At 39.8% G+C, this 22,253-nt stretch overlaps 1 protein-coding gene across 4 annotated transcripts in view; it reads right to left on the reverse strand.

Annotated features, from left to right (window-relative positions):
* dcc (DCC netrin 1 receptor) overlaps positions 1-22,253 on the reverse strand; it is a 499,711-nt gene that overhangs the window by 86,062 nt on the left and 391,396 nt on the right. For all 4 annotated transcript variants that reach the window (XM_004910366.4, XM_004910365.4, XM_002934447.5 and 1 more), the window contains exons 10-12: positions 18,400-18,548; positions 12,423-12,561; positions 8,996-9,045 (exon numbers count right to left, since the gene is read on the reverse strand). In XM_004910366.4, coding sequence (XP_004910423.2) covers positions 8,996-9,045; positions 12,423-12,561; positions 18,400-18,548 — 338 coding nt within the window. The remainder of the gene's footprint in view (positions 1-8,995; positions 9,046-12,422; positions 12,562-18,399; positions 18,549-22,253) is intronic.

Consider the following 22,253-nt stretch of genomic DNA (forward strand, 5'->3'; position numbering starts at 1 on the left):
ATGAGCAAATTTTTTCGCCAGGCATGGATTTGCAGCAAATTTCGCCATTGGTGAATTGTTTCGCGAACTTTGCCACGGAATTTTTTTTTTTGTGTTGCATCAAATTGTGCACAGTCGCGGCAAAAAAGGACGTGGTCTCATTAAAATTGGGCGCGGCTGCGTCACAAAAAGCAATACACTGGGGTGACAAAACATAGACACAGGCGACAAAAAAGACGCGGGCGACAAAAAAAATAGCGTGACAAATGCGTTTCGTGAATTTTTCGCCGTTTCACGAATTTTCTTGCCGTTTCGTGAATTTTATGGCGAAGCGAAACGAGACAGATTCGCTCATCACTAATGGGGGAAAATCCATTTTAAAAATATATCATTATGCAGATGTTGGAGATGAAAGAATTTATTTTGTTTGTGGTTAAGAGATCGAGAGTCTGGAATTTTCTAGGTGAAGGAAAAACTCTTTTGGCACTGATTTTGCTTTAACGTTGATGTTTACATTGTTTCTCTCCAATTTTCAAAGTCGATGAAGCTCCAGCTGCAGGGCTATCCGCTAAATAGCCCCAAAAACTATCTTTCTCGTAGAAAACAACAGACAGCTCTTAATATTAATCTTGTTGCCGTGTAAATTTACCTTCGAGACCTCCTGGAAACAGAGTCTCGATGCCGATGTTCAAGCAGAAATCAAATATTATGAATTCAGGAAGAGCTCTGAGCAACACCAAAGCAATAATCCTACAGAAATATCCTTCACAAGAGGATCATTTAAGCCTTGAAGTACTTTCACTTTTATGGCTTCAAAACAATTATATCTGTAGTTAGAATACAGTCTGGTTCCCAAATTAAATGAATCCCTTCTAGATGTAAACTTTATTAGATCATCGTTCTATAACGTTAATAGTCTGCTGAGTTGGCTCATTAGATACCATCCATTAGGAGCTGCGCAAGGCTTCAGGTCAAAGAAAGGTCTTTCAGGGAAACCTGCGTATTCCCATTGTATGGGGAGTCGAAATTCCACGGACAGAAATAAAGGTGAATTTTTCAAAACACAAATTGGGCAGACTTGGGATTTGTAAAACATTAATTGGCTCATAAATGACACTGGCTATCCAGATCATAATATACAGCATCAAGCAGACAAAAGTGTAAAGCAACTGGACTTCAACACTCATCCGAGTGGCTTCTTCTGAGCTCAAGAAGCCGTTGAGAGGTGAAACGTATTCAAGAAAACTCTGAACTCCCAGTTGCTTTACACTTCTACTTGATACTTCAGGGGAAAACATTAGTTGTCCCTTATCCAGAAAACCCGTTATCCAGGAAGCTCCGAATTACGGAAAGCCTTTCTCCTATAGACTCCATTTTAATCAAATAATTCAGAATTTTAAAACTAATTTCCTTATTGGGGCAGAACAGTCCTATTGGGTTTATTTAATGGTTAAATGATTCCTTTTTCTCTGTAATAATAAAACAGTACCTGTACTTGATCCCAACTAAGATATAATTACCCCTTATTGGGGGCAGAACAGCCCTATTGGGTTTATTTAATGGTTAAATGATTCCCTTTTCTCTGTAATAATAAAACAGTACCTGTACTTGATCCCAACTAAGATATAATTACCCCTTATTGAGGGCAGAACAGCCCTATTGGGTTTATTTAATGGTTAAATGATTCCCTTTTCTCTGTAATAATAAAACAGTACCTGAACTTGATCCCAACTAAGATATAATTACCCCTTATTGGGGGCAGAACAATCCTATTGGCTTTTATTGATTTTTTAGTAGACTTAAGGTATGGAGATCCAAGATATAAGATATAATTACCCCTTATTGGGGGCAGAACAGCCCTATTGGGTTTATTTAATGGTTAAATGATTCCCTTTTCTCTGTAATAATAAAACAGTACCTGTACTTGATCCCAACTAAGATATAATTACCCCTTATTGGGGGCAGAACAGTCCTATTGGGTTTATTTAATGGTTAAATGATTCCCTTTTCTCTGTAATAATAAAACAGTACCTGTACTTGATCCCAACTAAGATATAATTACCCCTTATTGGGGGCAGAACAGTCCTATTGGGTTTATTAAATGGTTAAATGATTCCCTTTTCTCTGTAATAATAAAACAGTACCATGTACTTGATCCCAACTAAGATATAATTACCCCTTATTGGGGGCAGAACAATCCTATTGGCTTTTATTGATTTTTTTAGTAGACTTAAGGTATGGAGATCCAAGATATAAGATATAATTACCCCTTATTGGGGGCAGAACAGCCCTATTGGGTTTATTTCATGGTTAAATGATTCCCTTTTCTCTGTAATAATAAAACAGTACCTGTACTTGATCCCAACTAAGATATAATTACCCCTTATTGGGGGCAGAACAGTCCTATTGGGTTTATTTAATGGTTAAATGATTCCCTTTTCTCTGTAATAATAAAACAGTACCTGTACTTGATCCCAACTAAGATATAATTACCCCTTATTCGATGCAAAACAATCCTATTGGGTTTAATTGATGTTTTATTGATTTTTTAGTAGACTTAAGGTATGGAGATCCAAATTGCAGAAAGACCCCTTATCCGGAATACCCTTGGTCCCGAGCATTCTGGATAACGGGTCCTATACCTGTATATTTTAGCAATTTCCAGCACCAATTTTTCCACCACTGTTTGTTGGGTAAAAGCCTATAATTTTGTATCACTGCCACATGTAGAATGTGCTTAGCTTATATATACATAGTTAATTTGGGTTGAAAGAAGTCAAAATGAATTCCAGGGTCAATGGGTATTCCAAGATGGCTTTACTTGTTAAGCAGAAACCAAGAGTTTAGGTTCATAAATTCTGTGTTTACGTTGTACATTTGTTCAGAATGAGGTTAATCTATGAAATAATCTGCTGCTGAGAAATTCATAATCTTATTAGGATTCCAAATGGAAAAAAAAACCTCTTTAGGATCTTCCAGCAACCAACTGAAAGGCGATGTTTCTTTATATTGCTGACCTCTAACAACCCTTCCAATCGTTAAGCCTATTGACTTTTTCTACTCTTTTGCCTGCCTGCTGCTTATTGCCCCCATATAATACCCTGGTCTGTTACCCACTGCCCCACATTTGGGTACCACATACACTTTCCACCTTTTGATATTCCTCAATTGGTAGAGAGCCCTTCTGAGCCATAGGGTCTGATTTATAAAGTTACTAAATACTTTTTTTTATCAAATTGACATTTTTATCAAAGCAGCTCAATGGGCTTATTCATGTTTTTTGCTCAGTTGAAGCACAAAGCCCCCCCAGTTTAAAAAACGAGGTTACAGATTATAAAAAAACACTGCTGAATTAACCACTGAACCATAATTCAAATATATCTAGAAAGGCAAATAAAGGTTCATCACACATCTTACCCAACATGTCTTCTGGGAGCATCTACTCTTCCCAAATCTTACAAAAACCAGCCCCCCCCCCCCCCCAGTTTAAATAAACGAGGTTACAGATTATAAAAACAATGCTGAATTAACTACTTTTTTAAACCACCAGCTTAAAAAGCACAAATCCTTAATTCATGAAATTGAATGATTTGGGGTTTACACTGACACTGAAATGAACCTATGTCCCATAGCGCAAAAAAAACCATGGTGGATTACAGTTATTTTTTTAACTTTGCAACTTTTTTGCACATAGTAAATGACTCCTTATGGGAGTTACATAAAAACATGGACAAAGTTTGTTCCAATACTCTAATGGTTCGTTGCAGTTAGAACAATGAAACCAAACTTACTGAAAACAACCAAGTTAAAAATTCAAGCACTATAATTGTGCAAAGGATGCAGTGTCGGACTGGCCCACCAGGATACCAGGAAAACTCCCGGTGAGCCCAGGTGTAAGTGGCCCTCCTGCTCCAAACCAATTGGCCTGCTTCATGGTCATTCCCTATTTCTGAATGTCAACAAAGAGGAGAAATAGATGGAGGAATAGATGCTAGCATGTAAATAAAAGAGACTAGGAGAATAAAGAGGTTGGGTGAGGAAAGAAGGAAAAATAGTTTACAAAGTGGGCCTAGGGTCTAAGGTTTTCGGGTGGGCCCCTGGGGTCCCAATCCGACACTGCACCTATTGACTCAACTCACTGGTGAAACCCTGAAACTATTATCAGTCCTAAGTGGCAGGAACCCCAGGGTATCCCAGTAAATAGGTGCAACATTAATCAGAAGTGGTAGGATGTCAACAAAGAGGAGAAATAGATGGAGGAATAGATGCAGTCATGTAAATAAAAGAGACTGGGAGAATAAAGAGTTTGGACGAGGAGGAAAGAAAAACCATTTCTTCATGTACAGAATTCAGAGGTCGTATAAAGACCTAAGGTTGTTTCTTGGGCTCAAATAAGTTGACCGTTCACCAAAAAAGAAATCATAACTGTAGTCTATAGAGCTACATTCAATATTCTCCATGCAGAGGATGAGACATACTGTATGGATAGGGTTGGTGGCATTAGAAATACACAGTCTTTTGACACGGGTGGTAAGGAGCTGCCCTATACAGGCTACCAATTTTCTATGAAAGCAGAATAAATGATTACAAAAATGAACATGAAACGGTAAGAATTGCTCTTTCCCTGCTAGAGATAACTAGAAAGCGGCAGATGGTTCCTCGTCTTTAAAATAGAATAACCTCACTTCCTAATCCTCTTGACTCAGATTGGACAATAATGACTTAGCAGACCGCCGGAGCTTGGGAAAATGTAAAACCAAATGCAATTGATCTGTTCTTATGTCAAGGAAACCTTAAGCAGTTTTAGCTGTTTTATATCTTTATTAGTAACTTAATGGACCACTGAAACTTCTTTAAACTGTCCTCATTTCTCTGTGGCACGGAGGTTCAAGCTGCCAGCATTGACACTGACAAGTTCGTTTAAGTATAACCTTCATACATAGTCTAAAAATATGAAGAACAGCTTTACTTCAAATGAAAGCATTAGTCGTACCAAACAAGCCCTTTAGTGTTTCTGCCCTGAGTTGGCTCTTTAAATGTCAAGTTAAGATGTAAAAAAAAAGAAAAGAGAAATTACCCCCACGGACATGAATGTGCAAGAACGCGGGCGCAAGAACATTGTCGAGAAAGCTTTTACAAGAACAATTTTGTTTCCCCTGCTTTGTATGTTTTCCATGGCTACATTGAGATTAAAATGAGGGGTGATTGGGAATGATTGAAGAGGGCCACAATAAGTGCCACTTGTGAATAAATAATGGGTCACTCCACTTCCTGTTCTAATCCCGCCACGGCTGATTGTCTCTATATTTATGATGAATGTCATGGGTTTCATCTCTTCAGACTGTGACTTTGTCTCGGCCGCTGTCCCTAAAGCATTACAATTGACTGACTCTGGTATTGGAAGTCATCAACGAGGCTTGATTAGTGTTTGTTTCAATTAGTGCCAATAGACTCCCGTTGTGTTTAACACAACTATCTAAAAATGTATATTTGATGTGCATTGCAACTATTTTAGCCTTTTTATTGATGGAGCAGCTTACCTTTGGCTGTCAAAAGAATTTAGGAACGTACATGGATTTGAACAGCCCAATGTACTTTCTTAGTCAACCATAACAAGTCAAACGGCTGATTTTATAGCATATTAAATGTAAAACACATACAGGCAATTGGGGAAGCAGGGAAATGCATACTAATGGCTGTTCTAGTGCATAAGAAGACTATCTTTGCTAATGGAAGATTCTCAGTATCATTCTCCACTTTAGAAATCATTAATAAAATCCCTTGTCATCTTAGTACAATATATATCCTTCCACTTACAGCTGTCCATCACTTTGCTTAGCTTATCTGATGCTTACACACCACTGCAGTCTAAAACTGCAAAATAACATCTCTTCTGCTTCTGTGGAAAATGGAACATTTTTATGTTGATGCTAAATGGGAAGGAAAAGGGGTTCATATTAAATGATCCAACCCAGATGGACCTTTTATTCCCAGGAATTGTTAATATAGTCTACACATATGAAGGCCTCTCTGGCTGTGGTCATTAAAAAGGTTAACAAAATACATTCTTGTTGGTGTTTTCAGTTTTCGTAGGCATCTTTTCTAACAGTATTGTAGCTATACTTATCTATGAGTGATCCAAGGGTGTCCATGTTGTGATCCATGATTTACTAGAAAAGAACTATCCAACAGTGTCCATATAGTTATATAGTAATAGTTACGTAGTTACATAGTCCATCAAGTTCAACCCTTCCAAGTAGACCCAGTGGGACAATTACTATACTACAGGTTCATGGGACCAATTATAATAAAAGCCATCCAAAGAACATTGGGTGCCAGAAATAGGACATAACTATCATTGGTGAACCAAGGGAAGATGAACTGAGCTCCAGAGACTAGTAGAGGGCTACAAGTCCATCAAGTTCAACCCTTCCAAGTAAACCCAGTGGGACAAACACTATACTACATGTTCATGGGACCAATTATAACAAAAGCCATCCAAAGAACATTGGGTGCCAGAAATAGGACATAACTATCATTGGTGAACCAAGGGAAGATGAACTCCAGAGTAGACTAGTAGAGGGCTACCATTTGTTGAAAATCCAAGTAAATAGAAGTATATGTTTCATTTTAAAATGGGAATTGAGATCCAGACAATGTTCCTGCACCGGAACAACTCTTTAGTAATCTACCATCATTAAAATGCTCAGTATAAACATCAAGGTATGAGTCTTAAGACCATAGAGGTCCACTTTTTTGCCCTCTTCATACTGATAAACTACTCCATAATTTGTAGTGGGATTTGGAGGTCAAGAAAATCAGATTAGCCAGTATTGGTCCATCTAGCACAAGTAAGACCAACTACAATCATATCTTTGATAATATATGTGCATCTTGTTCTGATACTGCCCAGGTTCACTAGAAACATGGACAAAGCCCAAGGGTCTTCAACACTTCCCAATACACCAGAAAAAAAAATCTGGAAGCCTGACTCTTGTAACATTAATAAAAGACTTAACAGCAGATGTCTTCAAAAAGATATCAATCCCGCTAAGTCTTAACACCTTCTTTATTGCAGGCTGGGAGCCTGAGGTCAAACGTTGGCATTTATGAGACAGATATTAATATATAAACTGCAACACCTTTGAAAACAGACAGCAGATGTGTTGTTGTCGATTTTTCAAGGTAAAAGTATCATTGGGAGCATTTCACAACATTCTATCTATGATTATTAAATAATACGTGGCATTTGATATTTCCTGCGCTACACAGACACCTATGTGTTTTTCTAAATAATATTTACAAAATAATGGAATGTATGCCTTCTAGACTATGAACCAAGTAATAGCAAATATTTACCATGGCATTATACACCTTTAAAGACACAAGGAATGCGTCATTTTGTGAAAACATTGGTGGCATCAGCCATACATTCCACCTTCTGCTGGCTTCTTTCCCAGGTAGCACCCAACACTTGCACCCAACACTTGCATTGTTCAACTAATCCCCATCTGAAGGATGGGCAAACACCGTCTAGTTTAGGGATCCACAATTTATTTTACTCGCGAGCAATACTCGGATGTAAAAAGTGTCGGGGAGCCATATAAGCATGAAACAGCTTATTTGGGGTGCCAAATAAGGACTGTGATTGGCTAGTTGGTAGACCTATGTGGACTGCTGGCCTGTAGGAGGTTCTGCTTGGAGTAAAACTGTGTCTTTGTGCTTCATAACTTGTCTCCAAGCCAGAAATGTAAGAAAGGACCCCTGGGAGCAATGTCAAAGAAGGTGGAGAGCAACATGTTGCTCACAAGCCATTGGCTGTGGATCACTGATCTAGGGTCCACCAGGAATAGGGGGCATCCACTTTTGACTAAACATTACCCTAATATTAATCACCTGGAAGAGCTCAATATAACTATCAATCAAATGTCCCTAAGGACTCTTTCTAATAAAAAGCCAGTATTTGTAACTATGGTTTCTTTTATTAGTCCAGGACATTGTGTCTGGACCTCAGTAAGCCAAGTTCTTTATTTCCTGCTGTATTATACTCAAGACAATGGTTGAGGGAAGCCCTATTACAATTTTTTGAGGGACGCTGTAGGGACCCGCCAATGAGATATTGGCTTGGGCCCATTGGTACAGAGACAGGGAGTTCATCTTCCTCGTGTAAAGGTTAAACTGTTATTGGTTACTACATCCATCTGTGTTTCTGAAGAAGTTACTATAAAGTCATCAGAAATGCTTGACATCTATTACCTAAAAAGTAAAGCCCATGCTTCATTATAGTAAAATAATGAACAAGCAGAGTATCCAAGGCTATTGTGATACTAATGGTGGTTGTATATATAGTTTATGTATGTGAGTGTATAGATTGGTAGGTGTGGGTTGTGTGTGCTGGGTTTACTTGGAAGGGTTGAACTTGATGGACTCTGGTCTTTTTTCAACCCTATGTAACTATGTAATGTGTATTTTCATAAATATAACATTGCTTGATGCCACTGACCCTCCAGCAGCACAAAGCCAACACAACACATTCTGGGAATGATGGGTAGTCCGATGTACATTACAGAATTTATAGAACTATACACAAGATAGACTTTTACAGCGGATAAAACAGTCCTTAATAGAAGGAGCCCTTTTAAAGCATCTACGTCGTAAAACTGCAAGAGATATACAGTACGATAAAAGTTCTGAAACATATTTACATTTTGAATAATTCAAAATACAATGTAGTTCTATTCTCATTTCCGCTATTTGGCAATCTGCAGAAACTCTCTGCCCTCAGGGATCCAGACTGTCATTTCCCAACCCAGCATATAAAGATATAAGAGACGCCGGCTGACTGAGTGCAACAGGTTCATGTAGGGTCGTGCTCTAAAAACCTATTGCTGGGACTCTGGCAGCCGCACAAAGTAGTTATCTGCTACGGCAAATGGGCGACAGTAAATCCTGTACATTTATAATAATAATGGCTTCAACCAGAATACACCAACGTAGCAGATAGAAGTATTCTTACCCTGGAGTTAACGACTTCCAAGGAGACATTCTGTGGCATCGCACTGGGCACTGGAACGGCAAATAAACAGAGCGTTAGATTGAACGTAAACACATCTCGTTCTTATTCTGAAACAAAACATTCACATAAGAATAAGGAATACTGTAGAGCAGTGCATCACGGTTCATGTAGCTGTTTAGCCCTGAAGGTGCCCATACACGTCAAGATTTGCTCGCTTGGAGAGGTCGCCAAGCAAGCAGATCTTCTCCCGATATCCCCCACCTACGGGTGGGCAATATTGGGGGAATTTAGGCTAGTTTGGTCTTTTAGCTCTGAGATCGAATTATAACAACGGTAATGGGCGCAGTCGGGTCAGGGACCGCATCAATGAACAGATGTGGTCCCTGATCCAACTGAATTTTTTAACCGGCCCGATCAATACCTGCCAGATGTCGCTCGGGTAGGCACATTGTTAGTGCCCCTACACAGGCAGATAAGCTGCCGAATGGGTCTAAGGGACCAATATTGGCAGCTACAATCGACCTATGTATGGCCACCTTAATTCCCTATTTACAATAAAGACCATTGGTTAATAAATAAAGGTGGCCATGTACAGGTCTATTCTTGGGCTATCCACTTTATCTGCCCACTTGTTGATTCCTTATATCCTGAGCAACTTCCATACTGGATACTGACCTCATTCACAAATCTATAGAGGTCAACAGCTCAACATATTTTTTTGTTTTATGGGCAATCAGTTATGTGTACACCAATGATTGGCGTACACTCCGATGGAAGCCACCTAGCGTTGCCACCTCTGCTGGCTTTCTTAGCCAGGCAGGGGGTGGGGGTAATGTCATTGGGGTGGAGAAGTGGCGGGACCATGATGTCATGAGTTGTGGAAGAGGTGGGGTTGTAATGTCACAGAGGCGGGGCTATGATGCAACAGTTGGTGACTGCCCAATCGCTGGGTCAATGTTAGTGAGTCCAGCTCAGTTTTTTTAATTGGGGAATCCGGGCAGGAGTTTTTGACCTGGACAGCCTGGTTTTCAAAACCGGTCAGATGGCAACGCTAAAGCCACCACATCCTGGAACTAATTCGAAGATAGGTCAGGACAAGCCAAACCCTTATAAACACATTTTTGTCTTCTCTTGGTGACGACCTCAAGCCTCTGGCTCAACATACACTCTATTATACTCATAATAAATCCTGTATATTTAAGCTTTAATGCCCAAACATCCATAAAATGTGCTGCATCATTTTACCATTACCATTACCATTATGTAAAAGGCAGCTGAATACATATCCGTCACTAGGGGAGAAGTCTGATGTCCATGACCTCATGTTTGGTTTCTCAAAGTAAGAATTAGTGATGAGCAGAATTTTCCACCAGTCATGGATTCACCTTTTGCCATTGGCAGATTGTTTCGCCAAATGGGCACAAAAATTAGCTCTGGAAAAATTTGCCACGCGTGAAAAAAAGTGATTTTTTTTTTTCACTATTTTGCTCGTTTTTGCAAAGTTTTGCAAACTTTCAGAAGAAGCGAAACGGGACAGATTCGCTCATCGCTAAAAGGAAACCATTGATCCAACCTTTTTTTGCAGTAAAGCCGCTACCCAGAGAATGGCTGTAATTTGGTTCAGTCGAGCAGAGCACCTCCCACCTCTGAAATGCACAAAGAGACGCTGTTTTGGCTTAAGACTGGGCTGATCCAGAAGGGCCTTTGTGCATATTCACATGGGGTTAATCCCTGAAATTATTCCAATTATTCTGCATTTAGATGCGGAACAAGCATTGTGCGCCCCTGATAACCCTCCTACTGTATCTGTGTGGGAGGCGGCGCTAATAACGTTCGTATTTAGTTAAGCTTAATTCTTATTTCTAACTGATTTTATGTTTTGCCTTCCGTCCCCCAGATGCAGCAATTGGGAATGTAAAAACCTAATTTTACGAACCAGTTTAATAGATATAACTGTTCCTACACCTCCTACTTAAGCCTCTGTGTCTCTTCATACAGATTTATTAACAGATAGGCCTGTAATTAAACCTTCTTCTACCTTCAGCTCCTACTGACAAGCGCCGAGCAATAATAAGGCACAATCTTCATGGTGACAGATGCCACTTAGGGAGAAATGAAGCGTACTCATATTCTCATACTCTCAAAGTGTGCAAGAAAATGACGGATCGGGGGGGTTTCTTGGCGGAAAAGCAATCAGAGGTCCTTTATGGGAGGCAGCGGTGTCAACGAGGGAGCGTCGCAGTTCAGCAGGAATAAATATACATGATTGTATTCAGATTGAATTGGATGAAGGGACTTGGAATCGAAATGGAGCGTTTGGATGAAATGAGCAGTTCCTGACCTGATCTTCACTTGCTTTATTCAAAGAATGATAGTGGCGGAACTGAAATATATATGTAAAATCTCCCCAAAGTGGAAATGTATATTTAATAGGGTCAGACTAGGCCAGGGACACCAGGAAAAAAACCAAAGTTTAGTATGATGTAGATCAGTGATCCCCAACCAGTGGCTCAGGGGCAACATGTTGCTCCCCAACCCCTTGGGTGTTGCTCTCAGTGCCCCCAAACCAGGGAGTTATTTTTGAATTCCTGACTTGGGGGCAAGTTTTGGTTGAATAAAAACAAGATTTCCTACCAAATAAAGCCCCCTGTAAGCTGATAGGGTGCATAGAGGCTGCCTAATAGCCAATCTTAGCCCTTATTTGGTTCCTCCATGAACTTTTATGGTGCTTGTGTTGCTCTCCAAGTCTTTTTACATTTGACTGTGGCTCAAAAAGAAAGGTTGGGGATCCCAAGTAATATTAAGAGGCAATTTGCAATTGGTCTTTATTTTTTTATTCAGCAGCTCTCTAGTTTATAGTTTCAGCAGCTGTCTGGTTGCTAGGGTCCAAATTACCCTGGGAGTGGTCTGAGTAAGAGACTGGTATATGAGCAATTTTTATTTGGCTGCCGGGGTCAGTGACCCCCATTTGAAAGCTGCAAAAAGTCAGAAAAGGAAGGCAAATAATTAAAAAAAAATAATAAATGAAGACCAAAGGAAAAGTTGATTAGAATTGGCCATTCTATAATATAGTAAAAGTTAACTTAGAGGTAAACCACCCCTTTACATTGACCAGATTGGTGGCACTTCCTTAGTACTTATAGTTTACTTTTTCCATATTTTCCTGTGGTTGCAATGTGGTTGCACCTTTAATGGCTTATGCCTTAAACAATAAGTATGGGTCCGGGTGATAACTCTCCTATAAAGGCACAAGCAAGCCTGTAGGATCAATGCTCTGGTTGTCTCAATCTCTCTCCTATAAAAGCCAACTGCTGGGGAGGATCAACCATGTGACTGAGACCAATGCCCAAATCAGGAGACATTTTTCCGAAAAACTCAACCAAACAGGTAGCAATCTATCTAGTTAGTAAGTAGCAACTGTTCTTACCGTCAGAAAGGGTGACGACTGCATGTTCTTCAGAGGACACTCCAGGCCCATAGCGGTTATAGGCCAAGACTCTTATACTGTACTCTGTGAACTTCCTCAGCCCCTCAAGCCTGTATAGCAGCCCATCCACCTCGATATTCTGTACACAAAAGAATGTAAGACAACAATTAGAATTTTTTTTTGTTATAAACTTGAGTTTCTTCTGTTGGCGAGTACAATACTCTTTAATGTATCAAGAGAAGTGAATGAAAAGGCTGCCATGTTGCTTGTCTCAGCTGAAGTGTTATGTGTAGGCAGCAGCAACTTGTGATCACTAGGAACGTTCTATGGCGGTGTCTATAGAGAATGTCAGAATGCCAACTCCCACTTAAATTCATAGGATAAAATATAAAACAAAGGAAGAATACTCTGAGCCCAGATACTTAGCAGGTATAGCAGGTATAGCAGGTATAGCAGGTATAGCAGGTATAGCAGGTATAGCAGGTACAGCAGGTACAGCAAGTATAGCAGGTATAGCAGGTATAGCAGGTATAGCAGGTATAGCAGGTACAGCAGGTATAGCAGGTATAGCAGGTATAGCAGGTACAGCAAGTATAGCAGGTATAGCAGGTATAGCAGGTATAGCAGGTATAGCAGGTATAGCAGGTATAGCAGGTACAGCAGGTACAGCAAGTATAGCAGGTATAGCAGGTATAGCAGGTATAGCAGGTATAGCAGGTATAGCAGGTACAGCAAGTATAGCAGGTATAGCAGGTATAGCAGGTATAGCAGGTATAGCAGGTATAGCAGGTATAGCAGGTATAGCAGATATAGCAGATATAGCAGGTATAACAGGTACAGCAGATATAGCAGGTTGAGCAGGTACCGAATGTTTTATCCATTTACTGTATGTCCACAAGGATGACGATGCTGCGCTGCCTATTGACAGATACGATTGTAACCTCTAAACAGCTAAATAAGCACAATTATGAAGGTGAAATAGAAGTGCAAAGGAAAAAGGACCCCTACTATCCAACAGCAATAGTATCTATCTATCTATCTATCTATCTATCTATCTATCTATCTATCTATCTACCCCTCTATCTATCTATCTATCTATCTATCTATCTATCTATCTATCTATCTATCTATCTACCCCTCTATCTATCTATCTATCTATCTATCTATCTATCTATCTATCTATCTATCTATCTATCTATCTATATCTATCTATCTATCTATCTATCATCTATCTATCTATCTATCTATCTATCTATCTATCTATCTACCCCTCTATCTATCTATATATCTATCTATCTATCTACCCCTCTATCTATCTACCCCTCTATCTATCTATCTATCTATCTATCTATCATCTATCTATCTATCTATCTATCTATCTATCTATCTATCTATCTATCTATCTATCTATCTTTCTATCATCATCATCTATCTACCCCTCTATGTATCTATCTATCTATCTATCTATCTATCTCTCTTGTATCTATCAATGTTTGAGATGTTTACCTCTAGTAGACAGTGTGAGACAATTAAATAATGAAAAATAACACAACCAGATGGACCTGGGCATCTCACATCAGAAACTGCTCTCTTGCTTGTTCCTTTGCAATGAGCTTATATTATAAACCTTTGGAGCCTACCAGCTGTGCCTCCCTGCAAGCAGCAGCCAATAATATAAACTCTCCCATCCCGGGTCATAAGGGAACTTAGTGCCATCGTAACAAATCAGTGTGGGTTATATATTTGGGTTATATATTTGGGTTATATATTTGGGTTATATATTTAGCAACAACTCAGCTTTAACCATGTGCCGTAAGTTGTTTTTTTTTGTACAAAATCCCATTCTGTTATGTGCAACATCAATTATATTTATGTGGAGTGAATTCTCCTTTCCCAAATACCAGCCACTGCTTTCTAACCATAAATTTTCCTCGCTCTCTTTTTTCACCATAGATATTAAATGACTGTGATTTATGATTCTGCAGATGAAAGTTAAGATACTTAAAGATGGACCGCGCGGAATATCAATGAGATTTTTGTACTGACATTAAATAGGAAACGCTATACAGAATCCTACAGTTTCTGCTGATTTTAATACTCCGAGCCCCAAAGCTGTTACGACTCCTTGTTCAATGTAAAATAAGTTACAGAGTTCAATCTCTGACCTTGTTCTAGAAAACACCATCCCGCCGTTCAGTTTGGGCTGCCATTCATTATAAAATTTTAATACAGGTATAGGATCCCATATCCGGAAACATGTTATCCAGAAAGCTCAGAAGGCCATCTCCCATAGACTCCATTATAATCAAATAATTCAGAATTTTAAAACTGATTTCCTTTTTCTCTTTAATAATAAAACAGTACCTGTACTTGATCCCAACTAAGATATAATTACCCCTTATTGGGGCAGAACAGCCCTATTGGGTTTATTTCATGGTTAAATGATTCCCTTTTCTCTGTAATAATAAAACAGTACCTGTACTTGATCCCAACTAAGATATAATTACCCCTTATTGGGGCAGAACAGCCCTATTGGGTTTATTTCATGGTTAAATGATTCCCTTTTCTCTGTAATAATAAAACAGTACCTGTACTTGATCCCAACTAAGATATAATTACCCCTTATTGGGGGCAGAACAGCCCTATTGGGTTTATTTAATGGTTAAATGATTCCCTTTTCTCTGTAATAATAAAACAGTACCTGTACTTGATCCCAACTAAGATATAATTACCCCTTATTGGGGGCAGAACAGCCCTATTGGGTTTATTTAATGGTTAAATGATTCCCTTTTCTCTGTAATAATAAAACAGTACCTTGTAAGTGATCCCGACTTAGATATAAATAATCCTTATTGAATGCAAAACAATCCTATTGGGTTTAATTAATGTTTTATTGATTTTTTACTTGACTTAAGGTATGGAGATTCAAATTACGGAAAGATCCCTTATCTGGAATACCCTTGATCCCGAGCATTCCGGATAACGGGTCCTATACCTGTATTCCTTTTTTTTTTGTTTCGGTTCGGTAGAGATCCTGTATTTTGTCAATAAATGTGTTACTGATAACAGGTCAGGCACAAAGGAAAGACTCGAGTGAATATTTTCATTTACAATGGGCAGAAAGCAACACATTTTCCATATTTCTAGCGATACCATCCTGTGGGCCTATCAATCTGTAGCATTAAGAAGGGATAATACAACCATGGTCGCCTATTAACTGTGGTTTAAAATATGTTCTCCCTAGTCCCTAGGGCCACCCTTCCCGCCCCAACCTAACTGTGCCCCACTTCCACCTACAGGAGCAGCTATTTATATATACGCGCCTGCCCCACCCCCTCTGTGATGTCAGAGATGGGCGGGTGAGGCGCGAGTATATAAATAGCCACAGAGCAGCAGAACGGGTTGGGTGCCAGTTGGGAGAGAGCAGGTTAGGGTTGGGTGTGGGTCGAGTTTTTATCAACCCACACATCACTAGTTCCAGAACAGGCTGCGGTCCCAGGGGCCCACACACTTCCAGGTGCCCCAGCCGTGGCCCCCACACCCTCCCCAGGGCCCCCCGCTGCCCATAGGTGGGGATATCAGGAGAAGATCTGTTCGCTTGGCGACCTCGCGTGTATGGCCACGATTAGTTACAGTGAGCGCTTCATGCCTTGCGAGGTGCCCAAATGGCCAAAGTGGCCTTTTAGTGCCTATTTTATTATATAAACACTGCAAGATTTTTCTTTTTTCAGTGCACAAAAAGCCAACTTTAGAAATAACGGTGGGAATGGATTAAACACTCTTATGTGCTGAATACATTAAATGACCCAGAATAATCCAACCCTCAGACTGTTTGGAATGGCTTCAGTATCTGACAATGTACGATTCCCTTTAATCAACTCAATAAGCGGTTCCGGCGGCGGCTCGGCTATGAGCAATGCTCTCTCCAACATCTCATTCACATCATTTCTCAACAAAACGGTCATCAACTCTATATTTATTCCTCATCTCCCAACACCTCCATTAGCTCTTGATTTAGCTCATTTCTTTCAGAATCTTCATGCATGTTTCAAAGCAAACCGTGCCCCATATAATATCTTCTTGCTCTGATTACTTTTTTATGTCCTTATAGAGAGACGTGACCTCCACATCTGCACTTAATTACCGTCGGGTCATTCCAGCTAATGATCTAAGAAGTTACATTTCGCTAGCAATCTTCCTGTAAAGCATTTTTTTTCCATGTAATCGCCTTATAGAAAGTTCAAGGAATGCCTGCTTGTATTTATTTATAGTGTATTGTTTTATGGAGATGATTAAGGATTGAAAACATATAAGTGGTGGTTTGAAGGGCAAGAGCACTAAGGGGCAGGGTCGGACTGGGGGTGCAGGGCTCAGCGTGGCTACCGCCACAGGGGTCCCGCACCACCCATGGAGCCTCAGCAACATCCCCCGCTCCCCCCAAAGGGCACCTCATCACCAGGGCCAGAACTAGGGGTAGGCAGAAGAGGCACCTCCCTAGGGCACAACGACTGGGGGGCGCTCCCTTGTCATTGCCCCCTCCGCTTGTCATTACACGGTGGGGGCAATGACCCTCTGCACCCCCATACCCCCTGAGCGCGTGCGTGCTTGACGGACCTGCGCCTGAGGGGGGAAGGTGCAGAGGCAAAGTGGCCAACCAGGTTGCCTAGGGCACCCAGTCAGCTTGGTCCGCCCCTGTCCACCACCCACCAGACGTCCTCCCCTGAGCATGAAACTTACTTTCAATGCATCAGGGAAGGGGCCACCGGCGGCTGGGGGAGCACCAACAGGGACCCACTGGGTTTTTTCCAAGTGCCCTAGTGGCCCAGTCCAACCCTGTTATGGGGCCAAACATCAAACCCCTCAGTGCTTATTCAAAAAGTACATAAATCTAGGGTCATCAAATAAAAAAGTCCATTGTGACTGGGTTCAGAGCACAGCACTGGCGGGCCCTGTTCATGACCCCTATAGGGTGACTATAATAACCATAGGGTGACTATAATAACCATAGGGTGACTATAATAACCATGGGGTGACTATAATAACCATAGGGTGACTATAATAACCATAGGGTGACTATAATAACCACAGGGTGACTATAATAACCACAGGGTGACTATAATAACCACAGGGTGACTATAATAACCATAGGGTGACTATAATAACCATAGGGTGACTATAATAAATATAGCTGCCTAAATAAAACAGGTCAATGCAAGTAAAATGCAACAGTCTGTAAATATTTCTACAGTTATTTGTTGCCCATCTAAAATAGATGCAAATACGTGTATGAGTATATGGAACAACCAGCAATTGAGCCTTAGATAATATAATGTATAACATCTAACCTATCGACCTTAGTATTTAAAAAAAATAGAGTCTGCTTCCTAATATCTCTACGCCCCAGGCTCAGGCCCAGAACATGCCTACCAAGGTCAAAACCAGCAAAATAAAAATAAACAAATCCAATCAATAACCATTATAACAGTGGGTTTATGAACTGCAAGAACTGTAATGCACATCCAGATACATTTTATTGATCATGCCTTGTGCTCTATTATCTCAATGTCCTGTGTAATTAGAGGCTCCTATAGACTTAGCATTGTAATAACGAACGACCCATATTCGGACAAGGCCGTGGAACTCGTAAAATGCCCCTCTGTGGGGGTTTGATATCTTTCCATGTAATATCTAGGGAGAAAACTTTAACATTTTCCTTGTTGAACCTCAAAGGTTGAAGGTCTTGTTTAGGTAGACCACAAGGTACAAGGTAGATTTAGCAGAATGGGGACAGCAACACTTTTTATTGGACTGTTCCAATCTGCTGTAGGGTGGACTGATACAAGTTACAATTAACATTAACTGATGGATTATGGCTCAAAGTCCTACTATAATAATACATTTCAATAATGGAGGTCCAAAAGATATGTTTTGCCCCGACTCATTCATTTATAGAGGATTTATACACGTATTGCCTTACCTGTTCTCTCCCGGAAAAGGTTTCTGAACAAAACAATCTGTATCCTTGGACAGGACCATTTGCATAAGCAGGGGCTTCCCAAGAAATCAAGACTGAGGTAGGTGCAGTAGAGACAACCTGAAGATTCTCCACAGGTCCTGGAACTTGTACTAAAATAATGAACAAATAAGATTATAAACATTTAAAATGGTATCTTCCATCTACAGATACTGCAATGTAATTTGAACATTTGTTATACATTTACTTATTCTTCTACCGCCTCTTGGTGCCCCTATCTACAGCAGTCTGAGATTTTAGGATTTGCTAGTGACAATAAGTTCAACCCACTAAAATCAATGGAATTGTACAAACACTGGATTATACAGTACCTCCTCTAGCAATTTTAGTCAAAGCTACTTTCAATCATAGCAACTAAATGGAACAAAAAGCATTAGATTAAATATATTAAACTAAAATACAATAAATTATATATATATATATATATATATAAAGAAGACATATCATGTAAAAATGATGAATGTACCAGTGAATTATACTCTTCTAGATATAGAAGGATTGTGCTTAAAAAAGTTGTGTTTCGGGCTGATTTATTGAGAAATTTCACCAAAACCCCACTAGCCCCGCCCATCTGTTCCACTTCCTGCTGGCTGAATTCTCTGGATGTGCAGGGGGGCCGGCGGAACTCAATAGGATAGGAACCAATCAGCAGCTAGGCTGACCTGATAGGGAACTGAAACCTGTCTTTGCTTGTGTGAGTGCAGGGCTGTGATTGGCTATCACCCTCCAGCTGTGCTTCTGGTAGAGACAGTTAGGACACGCCCACCCTTCATTTGAAACACTGACAGAGACCAGAGAGGATCTATAGGGAGCTCCAATAAAGGGGCCATTTTTGCAGACCATAAATGATTCATTATTGCCTACAAAATTAGGGTTTTTCCATTTATCCAATATGTTTTCTAGATAATTGGTAAATATTTATAACTTCTCAATGTTATTAGATGGATAAAGTTGTTAACTGTAGTGATGAGCAACTTTTTTCGCCAGGCATGGATTTGCAGTGAATTTCCGCATTTCACCATTGGAGAATTGTTTCGCGAAACTTCCCCGGAAAAATTTGTCTGGGCTGATTTTTTTGTTGCGAGCAAATTGGGCGTGGTCACGTCAAAAAAGGGTGTGGTTGTGTCAAATCGGGTGTGGTCAGGGTCCAAAAAAAGGGTGCAGTCGCGTCAAAATTGGGAGCAGTCGAGTCAAAAAAGGCGCGGTCACGTCAAAATTGGGCGCGGGCGGCAAAAAAATATATGCAGGTGACAAGAAATAGACACAGGCGACAAAAACGACGAGGGCGACGAAAAAAAATTGCTCGACAAATGCGTTTCTCGAATTTTTTGCTGTTTCCCGAATTTTTGTGCTATTTCCCGAATTTTATGGCGAAGCTAAACGGGACAGATTCGCTCATCACTAATTAACTGTCTATCCAATCATAAGAAGGTATAACATGGAGGTCACCAAAATCATGGAGGTTAATATAAAGCATTAAAATACGATCACTGCAGGGTTTCTTGGGTATAATACGGCCAACTTTTCTCCAGTTGGCTAAATGATAAATAGGCAATCCCGCCAGTAACAATAAAGTGTTTATGGTCATCAATTAGTTTCAAGATAATATTTTTAATTTGGTGCAATTTATTATAAATTTGAAAGCGTAAAACGAAAAAATGGAATGAAATCAACTTGACGACTAAGTCAGTTCTGCGAGTAAAACTCATTTCCAAACCATGAAACAAAGCGGGAGGGAATATTTGGTTTCCTATCAGTTTGGAGCAGGTTTTTTTTTTTCTACATAATTAAAATGATAAAAAGTAATTAAAATTATAGAATGTTCAGGATTTATGTACATGTGTAATTCAGATGATTTATTATTTAATATTTACTATGTGTATCTGTCACAACACAACAGATTCCATTTATCAAGGTCCCAGGAAAACATGGCTGCTGTATGATTTATGTACCTATTAACAAGTCTGTGACTATCGCAAAGGCATTTATCATTTTTGTTGTGAATTCAACAATAGTTTAAGCTAGAGATGCACCGAATCCACTTTTTTGGATTTGGCCGAACCCCCGAATCCTTTGTTAAGGATTCGGCCAAATACCGAACTGAATTCGAACCATTCAAAACAGCGAAAATGACGCTCGTCAAAAAAAAAGTTTCGCTCGCGGCTATTCTTTTTGCAATTTTTGGACGAGCTGTGAATTTTTCCGCGGCAAATTTTTTCATCTGTTTCTCGAAACAATCCACCAATGGCGAAACACGGAAAGTCTCCGCAAATCAATGCCTGGCAAAACATTTCACCCATCACTACTTGGAAGGGTTAAACTTGATGGACTCCGGTCTTTTTTCACGCCTATGTTACTATGTAATCAAATTATATGCAATTGTTTTGTTATTTTTCTGGTTTATGAAAAATATTGGCACAGACAGTCAACCTTAGGGGTAATATTAGGAAATAAATAGATTAATAGGTTAAAAAAACTGACTGCTCTTATCCATGCCCCCAAAAAATTATATAGAAACACAAAAAAAATTCATTCTGAAGCTAAATTTTGAAATGAAATTGAAGTTGGTTAAAAAGCTCTTAAAAAAATCTGATTTATTGTAATGAATGGTAATAACCAGGCGTGGATTTGTAGCGAATTTCCACATTTCGCCATTGGTGAAAATTCGTTGCGGAAAAAATTTGTTGCACCTCAAAAAAGTTGCGTCAAAAATAGTCGCGTCAAATTGGGCATGGTCGCGTCAAAATAGGCGCGGTTGTGTCAATATGGACGTGGCCACGTCAAAAAAAGACTGTTTTGTTGCGTGGCAAATGCGTTTCATGGATTTGCCGCCGTTTTGAGAATTTTCCTGCCATTTTGGTAATTTTTCTGCAAATTGAAACGGGACAGATTCGTTCATCACATCACAAAAATATTTCCATCATACATTTTATCAGTATGTCTTTAGGGATGTAGCGAACATCGCCAAAAATGTTCGCGGACCCGTTCGCGGACTTTCGGCAAAACTCGCGAATATTCGCGAACTTTGCGAACCCCATAGACTTCAATGGGAAGGCGAACTTTAAAACCTAGAAAAGCCATTTCTGGGCAGAAAACTGATTTTAAAGTTGTTTAAAGGGTGCCACGACCTGGGCAGTGACATGCAGGAGGAGGATCAAGCAAAAATTTCTCTGAAAAATACTTTGTAAAAAAAACACAAAAAAATAACGCCAAAAAATAACCGCAAAAAAATAACGCCCAAAAAAACACCAAAAAATAACGCCAAAAAAAACCGCAAGCTATTCCTATGTATACGCAAAGGCGAAAAACTGAAGCGAAAAAACGCGGTGGAAAAACCCGAGGCGAAAAAACGCGGCGCAAAAAAAAACGCGGCGAACCCAAAATGGCGAACATCGCCAAAAGTTCGCAAATTTCCGCGTTCGTGAACACCCGATGTTCGCGCGAATTAGTTCGCCGGCGAACAGTTCGCTAAATCTCTATATGTCTTCCCATATTCCATGAGAAAATAAGGATATCTCTTGTAACTAACAAATTAAAGACTTACATTGACAATAAATATTTTCAGTCATTACCTTCCCTATAACCTACTGTTGGGTAGTGATGAGCGAATCTGTCCTGTCCAAAACGGCAATAAAATTTGCGAAACGGCGAAAAATTTGCGAAACGCATTTGTTGTGCGATTTTTTTGTTGCCTGCGTCTATTTTTTTGTCATCCGCACTTTTTGACACGTCCATGCCCAATTTTAGACGCGACTGTACCTTTTTTGACCCGACTGTGCCCAAATTTGATGCACAAC

This window comes from Xenopus tropicalis, chromosome 1 (genome assembly GCF_000004195.4).
Source record: "Xenopus tropicalis strain Nigerian chromosome 1, UCB_Xtro_10.0, whole genome shotgun sequence".
NCBI classification, from domain to species: domain Eukaryota; kingdom Metazoa; phylum Chordata; class Amphibia; order Anura; family Pipidae; genus Xenopus; species Xenopus tropicalis.